General features: G+C 36.9%; 1 protein-coding gene across 1 annotated transcript in view; it reads left to right on the top strand.

The window, feature by feature from the left end:
- Positions 1 to 2,077: 2,077 nt before the first annotated feature.
- The window catches only part of LOC107732358 (serine/threonine-protein kinase MRCK alpha-like), a gene marked incomplete at its 3' end in the record, with an annotated part of 65,934 nt that continues 45,256 nt past the window's right edge, over positions 2,078 to 22,755 (top strand). The window contains exon 1 of the mRNA XM_016543653.1: positions 2,078 to 3,168. Coding sequence (XP_016399139.1) covers positions 2,991 to 3,168 — 178 coding nt within the window. The remainder of the gene's footprint in view (positions 3,169 to 22,755) is intronic.

Raw genomic sequence — 22,755 nt, 5'->3', positions numbered from 1 at the left:
ATATATATATATATATATATATATATATAGTTTGTTTAGAAATAGTTTGTTGGACCATCCTGCAAATCTGGACTTTGAAATGTGAACAAATAAACCCTCATAATAAATAATATACATGCTATATTTTTATTTTAAACTATATTCTTAACAGTCATGTTAGCTGTGAAATGAATTGGCAACAATCCTCAGTCTAGGGCCCTGCTTGACTCATTTTGTACAATACACATGATCCATGCATGAGTAAACTGAAGTCCTGGATCTTTGTGTGATTTCTGTCAGTCTTCTGTCCTTCCCTTGTCGATTATTTTGAGGCCCTTTGTCAATATAAGTACCATCTAATTCTCACGGGTAGTATATCCCTTAATCAAAGGATGGAGGTGCACACCAATCAACAAAACATGCGCTAATTAACACCTCTCTACTACATAGGAAAGACAGCTCTATTCAAACGGATCCGCCTCGGTTTGATAAAACAACAAACAATTCTATAGCGACATCATAAAGGTAACGACTGTAAATATTGCTGCGTTGAAAACTCAGTGTTCTTTCTGTCAGCGATTAAGATCATAATGCAGGTCATTTCTGAAAATTGCTCATTTTAATTTAAACGCTTAAGGATGTTTATTGTTGAAACAAATTCTCATGGACAACAGAAATTAATAATTGAATGTGAACTTCCTGTTCAACATTCCCTACATCCTGCCGCAGTTTGGTTCTAACATCAAATGTTTTGACATGAAAGACACGATTAGCACCTTATTAGGCCTGGTGTGGCAATTGTCAGATTCAGATTTATAGAAGAATGGTTATGAGAAAAGAAGATGGTATGTTCTCAAACGTCAAACGCTTACACGTGAACAGCCGTGTTATGGCATTTTCGTTTTGATGTTACAAATATGTTTTGCTAACAGCTTGCGTGTTTAGGACATATAAAAGGAAGCATAAATATATGAAAATGTTACTGTAGACCTACATTTATATCTCACTTTTATGAATAGCATATCCTATATATCTAGTCACATAGTTTTAATGTAGTTGTCAAATAAGATAGCACTAAGATATTTTAAAATACAAACTTTAATGTAACATTTAAAAGCATATCTGGCTGCTTCTCTAAACACATCATATAAATCCACGGACAAATAAGTCCAGACGAGGAGTTCAGACGCACTTGATTAAATTCCGCACTGCTATTGCAATGCAGAATGTTGGACACAAGAGGGCGAACGTGCTCGTTTTTTTAAAGCTTCAGCACAAGAAATAAGATGCACAAGATAAGAAAATGGGAGGAAAAAACGTAATTCGTAATTCTTTGGCTTACATAGCCATGCTGTATATTCAGTAGACATGTCTGTTTTTCAGTGAATGAGTCATCCATCACCACTATTAACAATGCGCATATATATATATATATATATATATATATATACACACACACACACACACACACACACACACACACGCACACACGTTTACTTAGCTATCTAAATGGGGACATTCCATAGGCGTAATGGTTTTTATACTGTACAAACTGTATTTTCTATCACCCTACACCTAAACCTACCCCTTACAGAAAACTTTCTTCATTTTTACAATTTAAAAAAAAAACTTTGTTTACTTAATTTTTATACCAGTTTTACAAATGAGGACGTCCCCAAAGGTCAGGTTTAGCTCACTTTTTGGTACAATTTTGTCCCAAAATATGGTTAAGTAGGTACACACACACACATACGAATTTCATATACTTTCATATAAAGGTGGGAATTAACCACAAACCAATGAACTCCAAACAATGTTTGTAAAAGTATGTATTCTTATATATTACACACTTAAAATGCATTTTATGAATAACCAAAAGAAAAAAAAAGTTAAGAGTAGGCCTACAAATAGTGCGATAAGACGCTCAAGAACAGAAGTCGCGTTTGCCTGCATTGGTAACCATAGCAACAGTACGTTGTTCTTTCCGTCACTGTCTGACGTACGTCAACAAAAAAGTCCTGCCGTTTTCACATTATTGTTTATTTACCACAAGCAAAAATAAGAAAACTTAAGTGTTTTGTCATTTTTAAAACAGTTGACGGTTAGCGCACTGCGCTAAAAGACAATTTGGCTTGCCGCGAAACGAATCTCAACAGCAAATTGCTAATAGAAATCCCCTAAAAAGGTCGACCCCCTGAAGGTCAACGAATAATTGGGGGATAATTCGCACACTCTTCTCTAGCATACACTACTCTGCTGTTTCCCTCCAGCATATCCCTCCATTCTCTGCAGAAGATGCCGTGACGGTCGCCATGATGATGTCGGGTTTTGCCTGCAGCAGCAGCAGCGAGCTGTGAGAGACACACACACGGCGACCGGGAGCGGAGCCGCGGAGTCCTCCAACTGACATGAACGAGGACGCGTATTTCCAGCCCCTCGCCGCAAAGCTGCTCTCGACAAGTGCATAACAGTTTATAACAGCTCCCTCCGCCAGCGTTTCGTATATACGAAGAGAGGAATTTAATGGAAAAACAGCTTGCTAAGGCTTTCGCAGTCCTGCCAGAGGAGGGGCATATGGGGCTTTGTAGCAATGCAGATCTCGTGCTGCTGATGCGCTTTTGTTACTGCATAATGGATAACCACAGATATCACCATATCTCAGGGGATTGCTTTAAACTTCTTTGGTGACTTGTTTTGTGAAAAGTGTCCTTCAAAGGAGAAGCTGAAATCGGGAATACATAGCCTAAGCCTAGGTTATATGCGTCAAATCCACCGGCAAGGGGCAGGGTCGATGGCTGTAAGTTCTTTACATCTAAGGACTGTGAATTCATGATGTTGTGGATTGATATGGACGCATCGGTGCGAGAGGGACCATGATTAGGCTCGACAATATTTTCTGAGCCATTAAGTTTTTCCGGAGCGTTCACGCAAGTGTGCCACTGGCCGGTCCCGTTTGCTACCGTGGGAGCAAATACTGACCATACTGTGAGACATCAGCAGCAACTGAAACCATGTCTGGAGAGGTGCGTTTGAAGAAGCTGGAGAAGCTGATTCTAGATGGCCCGTCTCAGTCCATCGGCCAGTGCTTCAGCGTGGAGACCTTGTTGGATATTCTTGTTTGCCTGTATGATGAGTGCAATAATTCTCCCCTCAGAAGAGAGAAAAACATCCTGGAGTTCCTAGACTGGGGTAAGGCATATTTCACGCACTGCACGCCTTGTCTTTCAGGCGTCCCACACGTCAGTTGTGTAGCGATTCACTGTTGACATGCGAGAGGCAAACAAACTATTGTTTTATTGTTTGACGTTAGCCAGTTGTTTAACAGACTAAAGTTGCTGCACGGAAAACTCATTGAGTTGTTTTTGAGGGGGAAACAGAAATGAATATGACATCATCGCTGGACTGGTTTGTGCATGAATGTGGAATGTGAAGCTCACCTTTAATGAGTCTTCCTGCTTACTGCTCAAACAAGGTGGATACAGTGCAGTGGGCTTTCATTTTGACATGGGCTACAGCTAAACAAACTGATTTATTTATGGCCTGTGTGCTTGTTCGGCACTTTTTTATGGCTTGACAGTCCTTTACATATTGTTCATGTTTATTTTGGTTTTAAATGGCTATACATTATTTATCGGACAGTAGCTTAAGGTGCACTCTGTAATGTTTTAAAGTTTACAAATGACAAAGACTCAAGAGCAATCAGTCAGAAAAGGCTGTTTTATTCTACATGACGCGGGTCTGCCCCTCATGGGCGCCGGCATGTTGAAATCACATGACTAGCTGTGTCACGCAATTGACTGCTTTACTATTAATACTAGCCTACCGTTTTCAGCTGGTGGTAAAGGCACTTTACAAAGCATAATTGTTAATCTAAGAAAAAAGAAAAAAAAACACATTACAGACACAACATAACTGTCTATTTTAAGTCCCTCATATTCCTTTTAATGTATATACACCTTTCTTTCTTTTTAATTAGTTTGTTTCTTTATTCTTTTACTTTTTATTGTATTTTTTATTTTTATGAACCTATTTATTATTTGAAATTTCAATTACTTTATATTTATATTTTATTTAATATAAATATATAGCACTTTGAAATTCGAATTATCACTGCATATGAAATGTACTATATAAATAAACTTGTCTAGACTTTGCCTTGCCTAACACAGCCTAAGTCAACAGCATAATTCAGAGTGATGGTATGGAATATGGAGCAGAGCATGCAGAGCAAACTTCTTACATCCAAGACAGTATGTGTCAGTATCACATCGAAAACAACTAGTACTGTTGAAATGATTTAGATGAGAACCATTTAGATGCAAACTTTTATGGCAAACATTTATTTGTAAATGATCTTATTGCTAGCTTAAAATGGAGCAGAATGAATGGCCTTCTATCTCTGCAAAAAAAAAAGTTTGGCATAATCAACAACTGTCATGTTATGTAACTTTCTGCAAAATGAATAGAATGCAACAAACAGCATGCGTTTAGATTCGCTGGCCACCGTCTGAATGTAGCGCCAATTCACAGCACAATCCCTGTCTAGTTTGGTGTTTTGTTTACAATCCTCTGGTCCTGTGATTTTAATGAAAATGCAAATCAAACAAGCCTTCAAGTGACTTAGTTAGGCCCATAGAGATGGCAGTGCTGGTCATTGTTGTCACACACAGGTCAGGACGTTTTTGAGATAGAGCTATTGTGTGTCATTGTGCATGTGTGCTTTTGCGAAAAAGTATAAGTGCCCTTTTCCTGTGGGGAGTCTCAGTAGGGCAGCATCAGGAAACTCCGCTGAGCCGCTGGACACATGATGTCATATGGGGAAACGGCTGCGCATAGTGTTTGTCCCCTTTGTGGACTTGACTATTTAAAAACTGACTGGATTGGTCACTCACTCATGAGCTCACTCACTCATTCATTCACATTTCAATGTACGCCGCTGTGACCATCGTTGGCACGGAGACCAAAGGCACAGTTTATTGTCACCGAGGTCAAATTTAGCTTCACAAGGGACTGCGTGTCTTGCTTCTTTATGACACACTAACACATTTTTTACGGCGTTTGTATTTCAAAAAGGAGGCTGGAAGTCTGGTGTAACTTTGTAACCAAAAGGCAATGAGGGGATAAATTTGGCTAGTTGCTCTGGTTTTCCTCAGCGTCTGTCAGTTTCTGAGGACGCATCAGCCGCTGATGATATAGGTAAGAACAGTGATGAGGATTCTACATTCAGCATTGACAGATCATAATTGGAGCCTTGAGGCTGTCACAGTGTACTACAACATAATGAGAATCACATCTATGTTGGGACAAGTCCGCTAAGTTGCAATTATATGCGAAACCCCCTGGAATGTTCCAGTCCTCTAGAGAAATGTATGCATAACCATGCGAGACACATAATGAATGATTCATTCGCATTTCCTTCCCTTCCATTGCCAACCAAGTCTAGACCAGTGACCCAGAGCCATATTGTATTGTTCTGATTATATTTTGTATTGTGAAAGAGTGAATTCATGCAGAGTCTCTGGGCTTTTCACTGAAATAGATCTAGGGCCAATTGGCAAAGATGTGTACATGCTTCAGCTTTTCATTGGTTTTCCCTTGACTGACCCTGTAGAAGATTGGAGGTAGCTTGGGGGAATGGTTTGCCGGGGTTTCCCCACATGATACTTTCTTAAGCAGTGCAGTATGTTAAACAGGTATTCCCTCACTACGTTCCAAAACCTACAGGAATACAGGAACACTTTCAGTACAAAATCAAATTGGATTAAAGTATGGAATCCTTTGACCAGTTAAAATATTGTTCAGTCTTTTGACCAGTGAAAATATAGTTTTCGCTTGCAAAAAAAGTACATACCACAGTTTTTGGACATGTTGCTGTGATAAAATTCAGTGAATTTCATTGGTGTGTATAGTAGGGTTGTAACGGTATGAGATTTTCACGGTATGATAATCGTCTCAGAAAATATCACGGTTTCACGGTTATCACAGTATATATTAAACAATAATTCTTATCAGTAACAATGACTCTTAAAAGAACAAGAACAAGTTATTTGAGTGAACAAATCCTTTATTACAACAAGCTTGAAACCATTTTAATAAAAGTATTGAAGTCTCCCTTCTGAAAAAAAAAACAATAAAAAATAAAGCTGTACACCTTATGTATATCTATATCACACTTGGACTTTTTTATTAATGTTTTAAAATGTTTTTAAATGAAAATGTACAACTCCTTTTATTTTTGGCAAAGTTAAAATATGGACAAACATGATATTCCTTGAAAAAGGATATGTTTATTTACGTTTTCTCTCAGAGCAGCTCTGCTGATGTTCATGTTTATGTATCTTAGACGCTGAAAACACCATTTATGCGTATCTCAGTATGCAGTAGATAAAACGGCGCCATTTAGACATGCAGAAACAAGCAGATTATTCATATAGCAGTCTCTTTGCACTTTAATATTCACAGACACATATCATAACTACTATTTTAGATTTATCCATCCATCCAATTGCGCGTCTAAATTTGTATAAATGCGACACACCTTTATCTGCATGGAGGGGTGGTGTCCGCGAATATGAGCGAAGATGTTGGATGTATTGCCTGCTTTTGCAGCCACTTTGCGTCCACATTTTTTGCAAATTGGATCCGTCCTCAAGGAGTTTTTTTAAATATCTTAACTTTTTTTTCGGCGGGGATGGAGATTAGATATTATCTCTGTCTCTGTCATTTTCTCCACTGCATGTACGTGTTAGCAACCGAGTAAATGCATAGTGAAGCAGCCGAGCGGAAACAAGTTACATGTGCGCGGGTGAGATTTTGTTTTCATTCATTTTTTTTTTAAACCGTAGATATGCAAATGTTTACGGTATGATTACCGTGTACGTTCAAACCGTGATAAACCGTCATACCGGTATATCGTTACAACCCTAGTGTATAGTGTTCCATGGTTTGCTAAAAAAAAGGTACATTTTAAAGCAGTTTTAACTCAGAAATTGCTAGTAAATTTAACAAATAATAAAAAAAAAAGGCAAGTAACACATTAAATTAAACATGAAATTCTTAAGTAGAAAAACTGAAATAGTATTTAGTATTGAACGTACTGCAATAATATTTGTTTTATTTACACCTTTGAATTATTTTATTTATTTATTTTACCGTGCATGTGAATATGGTCATAATTTTGCAGGACGATATACAGTGATGATATTGTTAGCAAAAACATTTATTTTTTGGTAATTTAAAGCTGTAATGAAATAAAATATAAATATTAGATGAAAAACTTAGACATAAAAAAATTGAAATATGGCTTTGGCAAATAATTGAAAGAAGTTCTAAAACTGCTAAAACTGGGAAAAAATTTAACTTTAAAAAAAATGACCAAAGCCCATAACAAAATGACTAAAACGTAAAATGAAAAATGAAAATCTAAAAACAAAGTTGAAATATTAATAAATACTATAATAGTATATGAACAATAACACTGGGTATATCAAAATACCATGGTATTACCATCTGATACATCACTGTGCCATGTTTGGGACTTTTTGTATAACACGAGAAAACATTTTTGTGGATTTTTACAATTTATTTATTTTTGTTAAATAAAAAAAATATTTAATTTTTTTTTTTTTTTGTATTTATTATTATTTTTATTATTATTAAATAACTTATTCATTAAATGTAAAAGTGAGTTCACCAGACATAAATAAATATGACAACATTTCACAGTCCACTGCATATGTAAATGTCCTGCTAAAATGCAAGGCATGCCAGACATTGAGCTGCTCCACACTGAGGTGCAAGAGCAATGCCAAAATCCCAAAATAACGCCTCGGCAATGCAGAGATCTGGATGCTTTGTTCCTCTCTATCACATGATGTTTCTCCTGCGGAGGGCTTGGCTCGGATCGCTCGGCTGTAATAGTATGGTTTAAAGCCAAAGAATTCACCTCTTCTCCCTCATCCGTCTCCATTCCCACTCCGGTCCCTCATTCCAGCACACCCTCCAGCAGTCAAACATGAACATCTTATTTAGTGCTAATATTATACACTTAAACACCCGCCCATGCCTGAAGCTGTAATATGCACACATATACTGTATGTGGGAAGTGAGAATGTTTTTGTCATTGTATATATATTGTAATGCATTCTAGAAACATGTTTGTGGTGTTTTCACTAATAGAGATGTGTTATTCGAGATAACACGCACCAGTAGCCAGATAGCCAATGCTGCAGTGCGTTGCTGCTCTGAGACCATCCTTGCACGCTGTAGATGAGGAACTGCTGCATTCCGCTCAGACTAAGGCCAGATTTGCATGGAAGTGCTGACTCAGAGCTCTAGCTCTTTGCCGCTCTGATGTGCAGTGTGAAGAGGCTCGTATGGCAGCTGTTTGATGCCTACGCTATGTCGTTGTTCTCTGTCTTCCTCTCAATGCATCATAGTCCTTGACTGGCCAGTCTCTTAATCGGTCTGACACTTTTGTGTGCCAGCTTTGGCAGAGGAAAGTAACGGACACTCATTTGAAATCCGTTTACACGACAAAGTTTTCAGCCAAAAACAGGAAACTTTTTATGCATTTTGCCTGTTCGTTTACACGACAACAGCGTTTTGGGGACTGAAAACGCATATTTTTGAAAACGGGTTTCAAAGTGCAAGTTTTTGAAACCGCCACCATTATCGTTTCCATGTAAACACCCAAGACGGGAATCTTTGAAAACGGTGATGTCATGCGCGTGCGTAGTACGTGTTAGGTATGTAGACATGCGCAGTACTTTTGGTCTATATAGCTAATTTTGCCCTTCATGACAACTGTGAGGGGGTGAATTTTTTTTATAACTCATCCGTTTAAATTATAATTTAAATATAAAATTTAAATTAAGCATTAAAGTTCTGCATAATTAAGGGTGTGGCCACTTGAGTGACAGGTGTATTGCCGCTGCTGTCACCGCCGTCGAGCTAGGTAGGCGTGGTTTCAGCAACCAGCTCCCACCTTTTTGCCAATTTTCGATTATCCAGGAGTGACACGCTGCCAAGATGGCGGCGGCCCGCTCCGCCCACTTTGAAGTGACTTTGATCAGGGTTGGAGCTAAACTCTGCAGCGCATTGGCCCTCCAGGGCAAGATTTGAGGAACCCTGGTCTATGATTACAACCAACAGCGGAGATGCATCATATACAACATATAATCGTCACTTCCCTACAGGTACTGTTTACTAACAAGGTGACAGCGCCAACTACTGGCCTAGCATATGTAATACAGCATTTTTGGCCGTTTTCTTGGATATGTGTAAACGCGAATCGTTTTGAAAACGTTGTGTATACGTGAAACTTTTTAAAAATGCAAGGGAAAAACTTTTCCGTTTTTGACTACATTGTCGCGTAAACGTAGCTTAAGTAAACCATTGGTGGCAGGTCACAGTTGACCATGTTGTTAGCAAAAGCAAAATGATATACAGTATGTCTGCAGCTGTGTATGTGTATAAAGTGGATGGACTAATATTGAATGCAATTCTGTTTCATTTAAAGTAAGTTCATCCAAAAATGAAAATTCTGTCGTCATTTAGTCATCTTCAACATTGAAAAACATTGGAATCCATTCTTTCATTGTATGGACAAAAAAGAGACGTATACATGTTTTTCGTTTCACAGAAGAAAGTAAGTCATGCTGGTTTTATTTAATTCATATTTCATTGTTTTTGTGAACTGTCCCTTTAAATGCAGGGTAATTTGTATAAAATGGATGGATTTAATATGGAACCCAATTTGGTTACTTTAAAAAGGATGTTTCACCCAAAAATGACAAAAATTGCAAATTAATATTGGACACCATTAACTTTAAATGTATGGACAAAAAATACACTGAGATATTTTACAAAATATATTTTGTGTTCCACAAGAGAAAGTCATACATGTTTGATTTTTTTCTCTTTTTGTGACCAGTCCTTTTAAATGTGGGGTAATTTTTGTAAAATTGATGGATTTAAAATGGAACCCAATTCTGTTACTTTAAACTTCACCCCAAAATAAAAATGTTGTCATTATCATTCACATTGCATCATTGCAAAACAACATTGGACCCCATTGACTTTCATTGTATGGTCCCCCCCACCCCCCAAAAAAACTGCATTTATTTCTTCTGCAGAACACAAAAGAATTAAAAAATGCTTCAACTGCTTTTCCTCATACAATGAAAGTCAATGGGGCATGAGACAACACTGGACCTCATTGACTTTCATTGTATGGACAAGAACATATTAAGACATTTTTTGTGTTCTTTAGAAAAAAGAACGTCATACAGGTTTAGAACAATATGAGAGTGAGTAAATGATGACAGAATTTTCATTTCTGAAAAAAAACAAAAAAACTATCCTATAAATGTGTGGTAGTTCTGTGCTATACAAAACAGTTGGCAGATCAGCTAGTGTCCTTTGACATTGCTGACCGGCTGTAATGCTGCATGCACATAGTTATCACTATTCCTGATTTATGTGCCTCAATACTTTGTTTGTGTGTGTATTTTTGGTGTATGCCCTTGAGCCTTGATGCATTGGAGCAGTAGACCATCCTATCAGAATGCTAGCACATGTACTGCAAAGCTGTGACACAAAGTGACCCAGAGATTCGACCCCAACATTTGATAAAAATGAATAATATGACTTCTAAAACCATTCCGACTCTAAATTCCGATTGGATGAGTGACATTCAAAGCCACTGTAAAATAACTAAACACTTGCAGTAGGGCTGTGCAAATAATCAAATGCGATTTTCATGTGAGCAGCTTTAGAAATGTAAAGTCCCACCTATTAGTTAAAAGAGGCAATCACCTGTTTGTTTACTCCAGAACATACATGTGCATTAGCTGGCCAACCTGGCTGAAAATGACTTATGTTTGGCAGATTTAGAGCTAAAGAAACACAATTTATTATACCGTTGTTATTCAAGCTATTTTCCAGATTTGAAATGTTATAGAAACATAATTTTGACCAGATTTCGATTTGTCACCATTCAAGTAGACAGAGCTGCACTTGCATGACTGTAAATAGTTGGCCAAGGGTGATACCAGTGAACAGACTTGCCTTAAAGGTACTTTGGATTTGCCAGTTGAGCTCCAGAGACACTTTGGATAAAAGAATCTGCTTTAAGTGTATGAGAGGAATGTGTGGTAAAGGCTTGTCTTTTCTAAATTCACAGCTGTTTTGGAATTGAGCAAATGTGGTCCCTATGTTTTTGCATTAGGTCAGCCTTAACCTAATGACCCAGCAAGAGCAGCATGAGTTCAGGGAAAGTTTGGCGGAAGCCCTGTCCTGGATGCAGGCCGTCCAGGAGAAACTTAAACAAAATGATAACACCCAAGGACCCAGATCAGCGCTGGAGGTCAGGCTCCGAGAGACAGAGGTGAGACCTTCCCTGACCTTTGACCTATTGAGGGCGTAGTGGTACTGAAATAGAACCATCTTAGTTTCTCAAATGTATCTCATACAAGCCACGCAAAATCGCGTTCAAAATCGCAGGCGATTCATTGCCGATTATGAATGCGATATTGCGTAGCTTGTCAGTGATCTACGGCTCTGTGTAATAAATGCCGCTCCATCTGAAAGCACGTGCTGGAGATTTACTACTAATCACAGAACCGGCTTTACTGACGAGATGCGCATGAAAATCGCATTTGATTATTTGCACAGCCCTAACTTGCAGTAGTAGAATCTACTATGTACTAAATTGCATGATATTTTTGTCTCAAAGGAAGAGCCGTGCATGGATCTTTTTCCTTTTGTTTTTAGTGTAGACACTGAATAGCAAAGTGATTTGTTGGTTTAGTGGTTTTGGTTTGGTTTCTCTTTCAGTAGGCATGCATTTGCGTTTTGCATCATAGTTTCCAGTCCTCGAGGGTCACGGGAAGCTTTCGCCGGCCATGCAGCATGATGAAGCAGCTTCGAGTGACACAAAATGAGGAAATCCTATGGTTGTAGTGATTTTTGTCTGTTGGTTATCTTGGCTGACCACATAAACACGGCATCCTTAGCCCTTTTGTGTGCCGCTGTACTTGTTAGCCTCACACATCATGTGCATGTCAGGCCACGGTTCAGTCCAATCTACCTCATGAGATTTCCAAATGACAAAAATACCCTCACACTTCAGTAACTATCACACATGACCTAAACTTGATCAAGATTTCACGAGCTTTCCAAATTGTAAATGGCAAGTATTTTAGATAATTACTCCTGCATGCTAAAAATGCTGCACCCCTGAGATGAATAGTTAGGCTGAATTGCTATAATAGCTGCTTAGCTGTAAAACAGTGTACACAGTTTAGTTAGGGTTGTAAGATGGAAAATACTACAGACAATTAAACAGACATTTTAATAGATTGAAATCAGCCTCAGACTGGTGAGAAGCATCATGGATGGCTATCTGATACAACATGTACATTGGTCCTTTTACCATCCTGTCTGGTCCTGTTTCTGTCTCCCCTGTCAAAGTGTGAATTAGTCAGTTGCCTATGTACACAGCATTTTTATTATCATCACGATCCCTGCATGCATTTTGTTGGAAAATAATTATCGTTCAGTTGCATAGTTCAGTACTTTTGACAGTCCAAAATTGTGTTGTGACTAAAAAATATTAAGAAAATACTCAGTCTAATTAGAAAGTAATATATTTTACCCAACATGTTGTTGTTTTTTTGTGATAAAAATGGTAATTGTGATTTAAATTGCATTTGGTTTGCTGTTTTGGTTTGCACAATTTGGCCGAACATTACTCTAGTCTTCAGTATTGCATGATCCTTCAGAAATCTTTCTAATATTCTTTAAACCCCGTTCACACCAAGGACGATAACTATAAAGATAACTATAAAGATAACGATATTAGGGCCCACACCAATGGATGATATCGTCTGTTACTCTAAGCGCACACTTGTCTGCCGCTTGAATTTCTCAAGCTCGTTATAGCAGGATGGATTCTGATTGGGTGTCAATGTTTGTATCGTTCATCAGCTGGAAAAAAAATGGTTCTGAAAGTGATTTCAACAATATGTCGATATCGTTGCTCTGTGCCTTTATTGTTATAGCTGGTGGTGTGGACTCTGCTGTTCTTTAATATTGAGAATGATTTTTAGAACAATATCTTTTCGTTATCTTTATAGGTATCGTCCTTGTTGGGAACAGGCCTTTATTCAAATAGAAAAGGTATTTTGGAATTTTAATATTTCACAGTATTACTGTTTTTACTGTATTTTATTTGATCAAAATGAATGGCGTTTTGGTGAGCATAAGAAACTTCTTTCAACAAAAACAACAATTTGTAATTATTCCAAACTTTGACTGATAGTGTATGACTACAATAAAAATAATAATATACAATAAACATAATAATAACAAAAGTAATAGTAATGTTATAAATAAATAATTATATTTTGTAAATTAGATCGTCTTGCTGTTAGCTTTGCAACATGCTACTTCATCAAATGCTGTTTTAATCTCTTGTAGGCTAAATCATAATTTTTGAAGTTACATTGCCATTTGGATGCTGCCTTACGAGGTAGCTCACTAGTTTTTGAAACATAAGCTTGTGATTCTTCATCATCCTAGGTTTATCACAAGGCTCACAGGCATGGCAAATGGCAGAGAGATCAAGCCCAGTCTTTTAACAGAATCTAATGGTGTTTTTACTGCTTTCCCTCTTATCGAATGCCCCATGCTACATTCCAGGCCCAAACCAAAGGGGCTTTTGTGGGTGTGTTTGGCACTCAGGCAGTAGACTAGATTAAAGGCAATGTTGATGGCTGTCACATGTCAAACATATCAAGGTCGGAGATGTGTCCTCTCATTATGAGTGCTGTCAGCATGTATCTGGCCTGCTGTGGGGGGTTAGGAGGAAGGGCATGGGTGCGAGGAGATGCTTCATGGATGGGGGGGGGGATGGTTCTTTTTAAAAAAGAGATGGGGGTTTTCACATACATGACTCAATATATAATTCATGTTGTTGTAGGAAGCAGGTACCAGTTTGAAATGAATTCCAGTTATGCTTCTGGTTTGGTTGTTAAATCATTCTGTTCCGTAATACACAAAGAATCCAAACAAAGTGCGTTCTCGGAGGGCTTTGCAGTCGAGTCGGTATTTGCGTGTCGGCTGTTCAGTAGAGCCGAAAGAACATGGTTTGCCTCCCCCCACCTGTCTGTCATCAGTCGACGTGTTTTGCAACATCTTTCTTTGAGAGCCGATCCACTTTTTGAACTCGTGTGTGCATTTGTTCGAGTCTTGTCTGAACTTGTTTCAATAAACGCATATTTTCGGGATACTTACGGTTTCAAGTCCTAGCGCTGACACCTTTCCTCTGTAGGTTATAATTAGTAGTTGTTTCCAGCCTAAGGGATTGGCTATGGCCCAGAAAGTGTCTGCACTGGAGGACTGCAGAAATGTGTATATTTAGCCTTTTTTGTCCCTTTCATTTATTCTTGCTGCTGAAAATGGGGGTTTGTGGCAGCTTTAGACCGTGACTGCTTTCTGTCATTGTATAAAGTGTTCACATCACTTGATTTGGACTTGAGTCAGAGTACCCATTTTTAATTCTCAACATGCATTTTGGTTTAACTGCACTTGCGTCTATGACTTGAGTCTTGCGTAGCCAGAATTTTGACTAAATGGCAAAACACTAGTCCACACTTCAGCTTATTCTGGTAATGAACCACCCACTTAAATAAGAAAAGACCATATGACTGACGTGTAAAGAGACCAACCACCGTTTTTGTTTTTGTTTTTACCAGAAATAGGTTAGGGTATACTACAGTAATAGGCTGGTGTGGAAAAACAATAATCATGTGGCACTTTCTGTGAATGATTGTACAGAAAACAATAGGAAAAAGTGGAAAATGTGTGTAGATTTGTTATCTTACTATTAAGTGCCTCAGAAAAACTCCTAAATAGGCCTATGTTTTTTAAACACTTAGTCGGCATGAAATGAAAATGTACCCAAATGCGTGTTTTTTTGTTTTATTACGAACAATTCACCCATGCTTATATATATATATATATATATATATATTAGTGCTGTCAATCGAATAAAAAAATTAACTAATCGCACATTTTTCTGAAATTAATCGTGATTAATCGCGGTTAATCCCACCTAACATTAAAGTTTTTAAATATTGGCCTACTTTTATGTTACAATAACTTCACATTCAATCTTCAAATTAATGTAGAAAGCACATAAAGATAGTTAGGCCTATTTTTTTAATATCTGTTTAATGGCTTATTTTTGTATGACTGAAGCCGAGTATCACTGTTACCAATACTACTGATGTCTCTATGAAATTCTTCAAATTTTTCCTAATATTTAACAATTGACTATATGTAATGTTGACTATACTAACATACAGTATAATTGAGAGCTATTAGTTTTAACTAGGGCTGTCAGTTTAACGCATTACCTTAATTAGTTATGAAAAAATAACGCGATTAAAATATTTTAACACAGTTAATGCACTGGCCCCGCCCCCAGACTTGTACGTCATCTAACGTTTCATACAGTTGACTGTTGACAAATATGATGCAGGGCAGCAACTCCATAAATGCAGTTATGCCCTAAAATTCAAGATATTGGGGCAAAAATGCTCCTGTATGAGTTTTTGTCTCATTTATAACATATGATAAGTGATATCACACAAGCGGCGAGAGCAATATCACACGAGTGCTGTTTGTCCCGAAAATAACGAGTGCAAATGTGATTTTATACAACAGTTAAGTAAATAAGAAGTAAATATTTTGTTATATTTCGAACACAATATTGTCTGTTTTTGCTCAGTCTTGCCGACAAAAATATTACCTAAAAAGCCACATCAGAATTGTTGTGAGTCTCCGAGCAACACAACAGTGTTTAGTTTCTGATGAATCCTCGTTTTGAATGAATCGAATGAATAAATGACTAATAAAGACATTTACCGCCACCTGCTGGCAGTTTTAGTTTCTTATTTAGAGTATTATTTCATTACGAAAAATAAAAAAAGGGGGGAAAAAACTTTAAAGGGATAGTTTACCCAAAAAGTTTAAATTATGTCATCATTTACTGTAAAATAAAACAGCATAGTCTTCACTGTAAGAATTAAACTTCCTTTGTTTCTTATTAAAGCTACAAAAGTCCTTCACTCAAGAGCAGTGTGTGATTTTGAATTTGTCTTTTGTTTGATTAATATTAAGCACACAGTCGGCAGCAGGAATATAGCCCGCACTCACTTTAAGAGCCGCACGGATCCAATTTACTGTTACACAAGTGTTTTCATTCTCAACTCTTTACATTCATTTATTACATAACCGACGAGGGTTTACGTGAATAATCTCTAAGCACCGCATTTTGACACATTTTTGTGTGTATATGACCATTTAGGCACTAAAAGGTGACTTTACATGTCCGTGTTGTGTTCCGTCTCTGAGCGCATACACGGTAATCTTCCCGAGGAAGTGCAAATTCTTTCACGCTTTTAAAAACATAACTAAATCTAATCAACTTAAATAAATAAAGCACGTCCCGTTTTGCAAAAGTCTCGTTACATGATTTTACTGATTTGCACGTGAAATTGGGCTTTTATGGAGGAACGAAAGAGCACCGCTGGAAAGGGGGCGCAATAATCAATTTATCTCGATTACTGTATTTTCATAATCATTGGAGGCCCGAAATCGAAACTGAATTTCGATTAATTGCACAGCCCTAACCACACCCTAACCCTACCCCTTTACTCTATCGCTAAACATAACTTCACCCATTAGTTTCACAGAGGTGGAGCTGGACATCCAGAGAGGGCGAGCTGGAGGCCATTTGGCTCTGCAGTGAGCAGTACTTGAATATTTTTGTTGTCAAATGGTCATTTGATGTCATATATGACTTCATGTAAGGGCCTGCAATAACACAGTTTGACCAGTGAGGCACTGTAGTGGAAGACTGTAATTCAGCCCTCCCAGCTGCAATCCAATGAAAGGCGAAGCCAAAGCAGTAGTGTGAGAAAGTTCTACAAAACTACAAACAAAAAAATGCTGTCATGTGTAAAGGCCCCAATATACTCATGGCAAAGTTCTTTTTTATTCTTCAGTTGTCTGTTGCAGCCCTATTTTAAAATGTCACGAAATTAACGACTTTTCTCTGTTAACATATGCCAGACTTCTTCAATCGTTTCATTTGCATTAAACCTGCCCCTTTCTTACAATCGACTGCAAACTCGCATTCAGATCTTTCTCCATCCATTCAATTTTTTTTATTCAATAATCGATTTCAAATTTAGTGATTATTTACTATAGAAGACCGTGCATGGGAGAAAAAAAAAACACTGTGAAAGTATCACATAATTGGTCCAAGTCTACAAGGCTATATTCTAAATCTTTTGAATGTATAAAAAATCTTTGTGTGAGAAATAAACAAACAAAAAAATTCCTTGTACATTCTTTGAAAATTTCCTTTTGGTATGCTGGTTTAGAACAAAATGAGGGTGAGTAAATGATTACAAATTTCATTTTTAAGTGAACTATCCCTTTAACCTCATGTGAAAAATACAGTGAGAAGCATTTGTGTATGGATCACATTACAAATTGCCGGTTACTAACAGGGTTTGATGTTTGCTTTAAATGGGAAAGTACGTTTGACAGACAGTGTCTAGCCCAAATAAAAATTTCACAGTGGCATGTTCCAGCAAAGCTGATAAGCGATTAAAATAATAATGATTACGATGACAGTGATGATAATTTGAACATATTACATGGGTGGTGAAGTTTCCACAGTTCCGACTGCCTCAGGGGCTTTCAGTCAGTCGTGGTAGGAAACGTCCAGCAAGATTTCATTCACTCCTCTGTTCTGAGAGAATGCAGTAGGATAGAGTTACATCTACCATGACATATTTTGCCACAGGGAAGTGACTCGGTGGTATTATGTTGACTGAAAAACTAATGCTGGTATTTTTACATCCCTGCCAATTGAGCGTAAGAGCAGGCAGTCTGTAGAAAGCTTTCACAGCTCTTGTGTCAATGTCATGTTGTTGGACGACTGTGTAATATTCTCTGGGGGATATAACCACTCTGCTTTCCTGCGAAGTTGTCTGTATTAAGTTCTGAGAAATGGCAAAGCTACTTTTAATTATACCTTGAGCCTCATGTGAAACAATATCATACACTACCCTTATTTCTTTGACACATCCAACATCTCTGTAGCTCTATTGATGTACAAGTCTTGGGTTAAAGTAGTAGTTCACCCATGAATGAAAATTCTGTCATCATTTACTCACCCTCATGAGTCACTTTCTTTCTTCTGTAGAGCGCAGATATTTATAGCTAAATGTCCCTGCTGCTTTTTCCATTCAATGAAAGTGAATGGCAACCAAGACTGCCATGTGAGATTTTCAGCGAATAACAACGAGTTTTTTGGTTTCAGAAGACTTGGACTATGATGCTTTATGTTGTTGTTATAGATTTTTTTTGGAATACAACTGAAATCTCAATGTCTTTTTGTGCGTGGTTTTATTAAATAAAATATGTGACCCTGGACCACAAAACCAGTCTTAAGTCGCTGGGGTATATTTGTAGCAATAGCCAAAAATACATTGTAAATACATTGTCTTTCAGATGATGTATAAATCTCAATTTCGAAAAATTGACCCTTATGACTGGTTTTGTGGTCCAGGGTCACGTATGTGCTGCATGTTCCAGAGTGAAAAGCGGAACTGTTCTTTTACATGTGAGAAGTGTGTGTGTTTTAAGCGCACTTAGATTAGGGCTGGACAATAATTCAATATCAATATATATTGCAATATTATTTTTTTTCAATAACTTTGGTATGATTTTTAAACACATTTCCAATATTTCAGTAGACATTACCAGTGTTTCCCATACATTGATTTATTTGTGGTGGTTGACTTTGTTGAATAAACATGAGCACTGCATGTTTCGATAATCAAAACATGGCGCGGGTGTTTTATATGATTGTATCTATGAAGGGAACCGACTGTCTTCAGAAAAGCTTTGATGGCATTTTCATTTTATCTGATAAAGTAGTGTTCATGAGCACAGAGAAACCGCTGTTTCTGATGCTCCAAATGCGCCTCCTGCTGGCAGAGAATGAATTTGCATTTTCAATTAGCCCATCTCCAGCAACATGTTTTTGTTGTTGCTCACTTTTTCTGCAGCAACTCTGAGCACTTTTCATATTCTTTGTCCTGGCTGAAGCACTTTTGTTTCAATCTATAAGAATAATCAGCCTATGTTATAGTTTAAAGTTAAAGATATTAAATGTGAGTCTGAGAGATTTATGTTTATTAGAAGGTGATTTCACATTTCTTGTTTGTATGAAGACTAAATACAAATAAAAGGTGAACATTAATTTATTTATACCATTTTCATTTCTAAAATATTGTTTAGTTTTGGAGGAGGTTTCATAGACTTGGCAAATTAATTTTTCAGAAGTTTGTAGGTACAGACATCTGTTGTGGGTGTTCTTTTTTAAAATATTGTTCATATCGATAACGGAATTATATCGTATTAATTAATAAATATATTGTGATGTATTAAATAACTAAATTAAATTGAAATTAAATTAAATTGGCTCGCATTGAAAGCTGCTTCACACAAACTCATCTCTGCTCGCAGTTTGGGTTGCTTATAATGTGCATTGAAAACGCAACATGCTCCAACCATCTTCCCAAACTTGTAATTAGAATCACTTATGAATTGTCTTTGTCAACAAAAGAAAAGCATTAAGGGCTCTGTGGCCTGCAAGCTTTCAGTTTTCCACCAAAATAAAGGCTTGATGTTTTAATGTTTGAAAAGCTATATATATTAGTATTGTAAAAGTAAAAGTATGGTTGTACTTAATAATATTATTATAATTTTCTTAAATGCTCGATTTTTATTTTACAGTGAAACATCACATTGAAATATTCCAACAGTTATATTTATAATTTGGTTTAGTATATTAATATTAATAATTTTATGTATTTATTTATTCAAAATTGTGCAGCCCTGCCAACAAGCATAGCAAACAAACCTGAAGCAACAACAACAAAAATCCCCAAAAGAAACACATTTGCAAATCACAATTTTTGTCAGAAAATTCACATTTTGGGTATTTTCTTTTTGTTGAGATTGACAGCTTATGGACACCATCAAATTTAACTGAATGGAAAATGCAGTGTGAACATTATTCTAAAGATCACCTTTTGTGTTCCACACAGAAGAAAAAAGTCCTGCAAGTTTGGAATTACATGAAGATGAAAAATTGTTTAATTTTGGCCTGAACTAACCTGCTCTTTATTTTCTCACTTGAGACTTTAGCAATGATGTTAATGACAAAATCAGCAGGTTAGCACATCTGTTTCTTTCGTTTTATTTTTAATTTTTTTGAATGCAGGACACCCTCTCTGGTGTCTGTCTGTCCTCTCTCTCCCCACTGGGCCTCATGGTGTTCTTTTAAAGGTGAATGGTTACTTCCTGTATTTTAATTGCATCTTATCTAACCTTGATGCAGTAGCATGACTCAGTCTATGTATTTCTGTAGATGGAAAAAGTAGGGGATTGCTGTGCTGGATCATTTTACAAAATGGGTGATGCGACTGCCGGAGCACAGAGAGCTGCAATAACCAGGAACGCAGTAAAGCATCAAACACGTTTTTGACGTGTTTAACATCACATTTCATCTCTGTCTTTTGTGTGCAGAGTTTCTGTTTATGTCATTTGTCACATAACCTTCCTGCATTCAGTGAATTTTTAAAATAGCGGCCTGTGCTTAATGGGCTGGGTGTTTTGCACTCTTGCTCCATTAATGCACTTACAGCATGGGGCTTCAGTTTTGGGCATGTCTGATGGCCGATTCTTCTCCTACCCTGTCTGTTTGCATTTTTCTCTTGATGAACATTAGAACAGGAGCCAGGAAACATCCAAGATCTTATGGCTTTGTTTGTTCTTCCTCTGGCTTCATTGTATTTTGGGAATATCCTGTTTGTGCATTGTAGTAGTTTAGACAAACATAGTTTTTGTCTTGTCTGACTCTGACACAAGCCATGCCATCATGCTTCAATAGCAATAGGGGATGCTTTAGGGGTGGTGTATATTGCTTTGGGAATGTGAGCGTCGTGGGTGCTCACTCTAGCATTAAACACAATTTATCGCCCCATTGCATGTTTATGCAGTATGAAAGTGATTCTCGGGCATGTTTATGTACGTAATGCTTTCCCCTGTCCTCACGGAGGGTTTCATATATCACCCCCCGCTAACTACATGCTACTATGAACCATGACTTTGCCTTAGGGATTGAAAGCACCCATGATTTTTTAAATTCATTTGATATCCTGCCAGCTTGTTTAATAACAGGGGCTGCCATCACATCTATGAAGGGAACCCCTGTTCAGAACCCCTTCATTTTGTAAATGTAATTTATTCAACATTTGTCTGTTGGGACTCGTCTTATTTTATGGCCGTTATTAGCAGTAGCAGTTGTGAGGCACTGGGACTTTCAGATTAAGCCAGATATTAAGGAATTGCAGGTCATATAGTAACTTTAAAAAAGAACAAAAACAATGCAAATAAATTACGGTTTTATTATTAATAAATATATTTTTTAGACAAAGAAATGTACTTTTTATTATATATATATATTTTTTTAATTCTGTTTTCTTTTTCTTTTTTATTTCTATACATGTCACAATAATGTAGTTATTGTGAATTCTTTTGGTCATGATGATGTGTAGTGAAAATCTGATATTATTATTGCATTTACATTTTTTATATTATAATCTAAAATTTATATATATGTGTGTGTGTTTGTTAGGGCTGGGTTTTGACACAAATTTCACGATTCGATTCGATTCTCATTCACAAGCTTGCGATTCGATTCGATTACCAATTCGATTCGATTCAATATCGATAATTTTGGATATATATCAGTACATGCCAAATTTTCTCAAGGAAAAAAAATCTCTCAACTAATGCTGTAAAATATACATGAGAGTCAGTTGGTAGCCTACTACATTATATGTTGAAGGTTAAAATTTACTGATTTGTTAAAATTACACTTAATTAAGTTTTTAAAATAATAAAGTTATAATTACATAATATTCTACTTCAATTCGTTTTTTTTATATAAACATAATGGTGGCTGTCATAAAAACTTGATGGATTTATTCAAACATAAATTAAACATTGAAGAACAGTAAAATTTATAATGAATATGTTATTTGGTGCATATATTTAGCACAATGCCCCTCTCTACAGTTTATTTTTCTATCTGACTAATGATTTTATGGTCACAAATATGTTTTTCTGAGGTAAATGACGTTACGTGACATTGTTTACAAGCCGTTATATTGACGTCTTTGCGCGGCTGAAACACTAACTGAGCGATTACATGAGACAGGATACGGATTGTAATGTGGAGGAGATGATCAGTTCACGTGCACTAAGTCTGTTGATCGAGGCGCTACAGCGATCGGTCACGCCACATTAAACAGCGCCAAAACGGCATTTATTGTTTGAATACTGCAATACAATGGACAGAATTTGAAATCTGAGACTTTGTTTCATATTAAAAGTACCAAAGCACAATGCTTATTGCGATTTATTGGATGGGAAGTGCCCTTCAATGTTCCGTCCATTAACTGAAAACAGGCTAGACTAATCGATTCTTAGGATTTAAGAATCGATATCGTTCCGAAAAAATGAGAATCGATTAATATCGAAATATCGATATTTTTACCCAGCCCTATTGGCAGTACATTCGTAAGGCAGACGTAAGTGCCGTTATGTACTGAAGCTTTG

Source organism: Sinocyclocheilus rhinocerous, unplaced genomic scaffold (assembly GCF_001515625.1).
Source record: "Sinocyclocheilus rhinocerous isolate Xijiao unplaced genomic scaffold, SAMN03320098_v1.1 scaffold68, whole genome shotgun sequence".
Classification (NCBI taxonomy): Eukaryota; Metazoa; Chordata; class Actinopteri; order Cypriniformes; family Cyprinidae; genus Sinocyclocheilus; species Sinocyclocheilus rhinocerous.
This window is presented reverse-complemented; position numbering and strand designations above follow the sequence as displayed.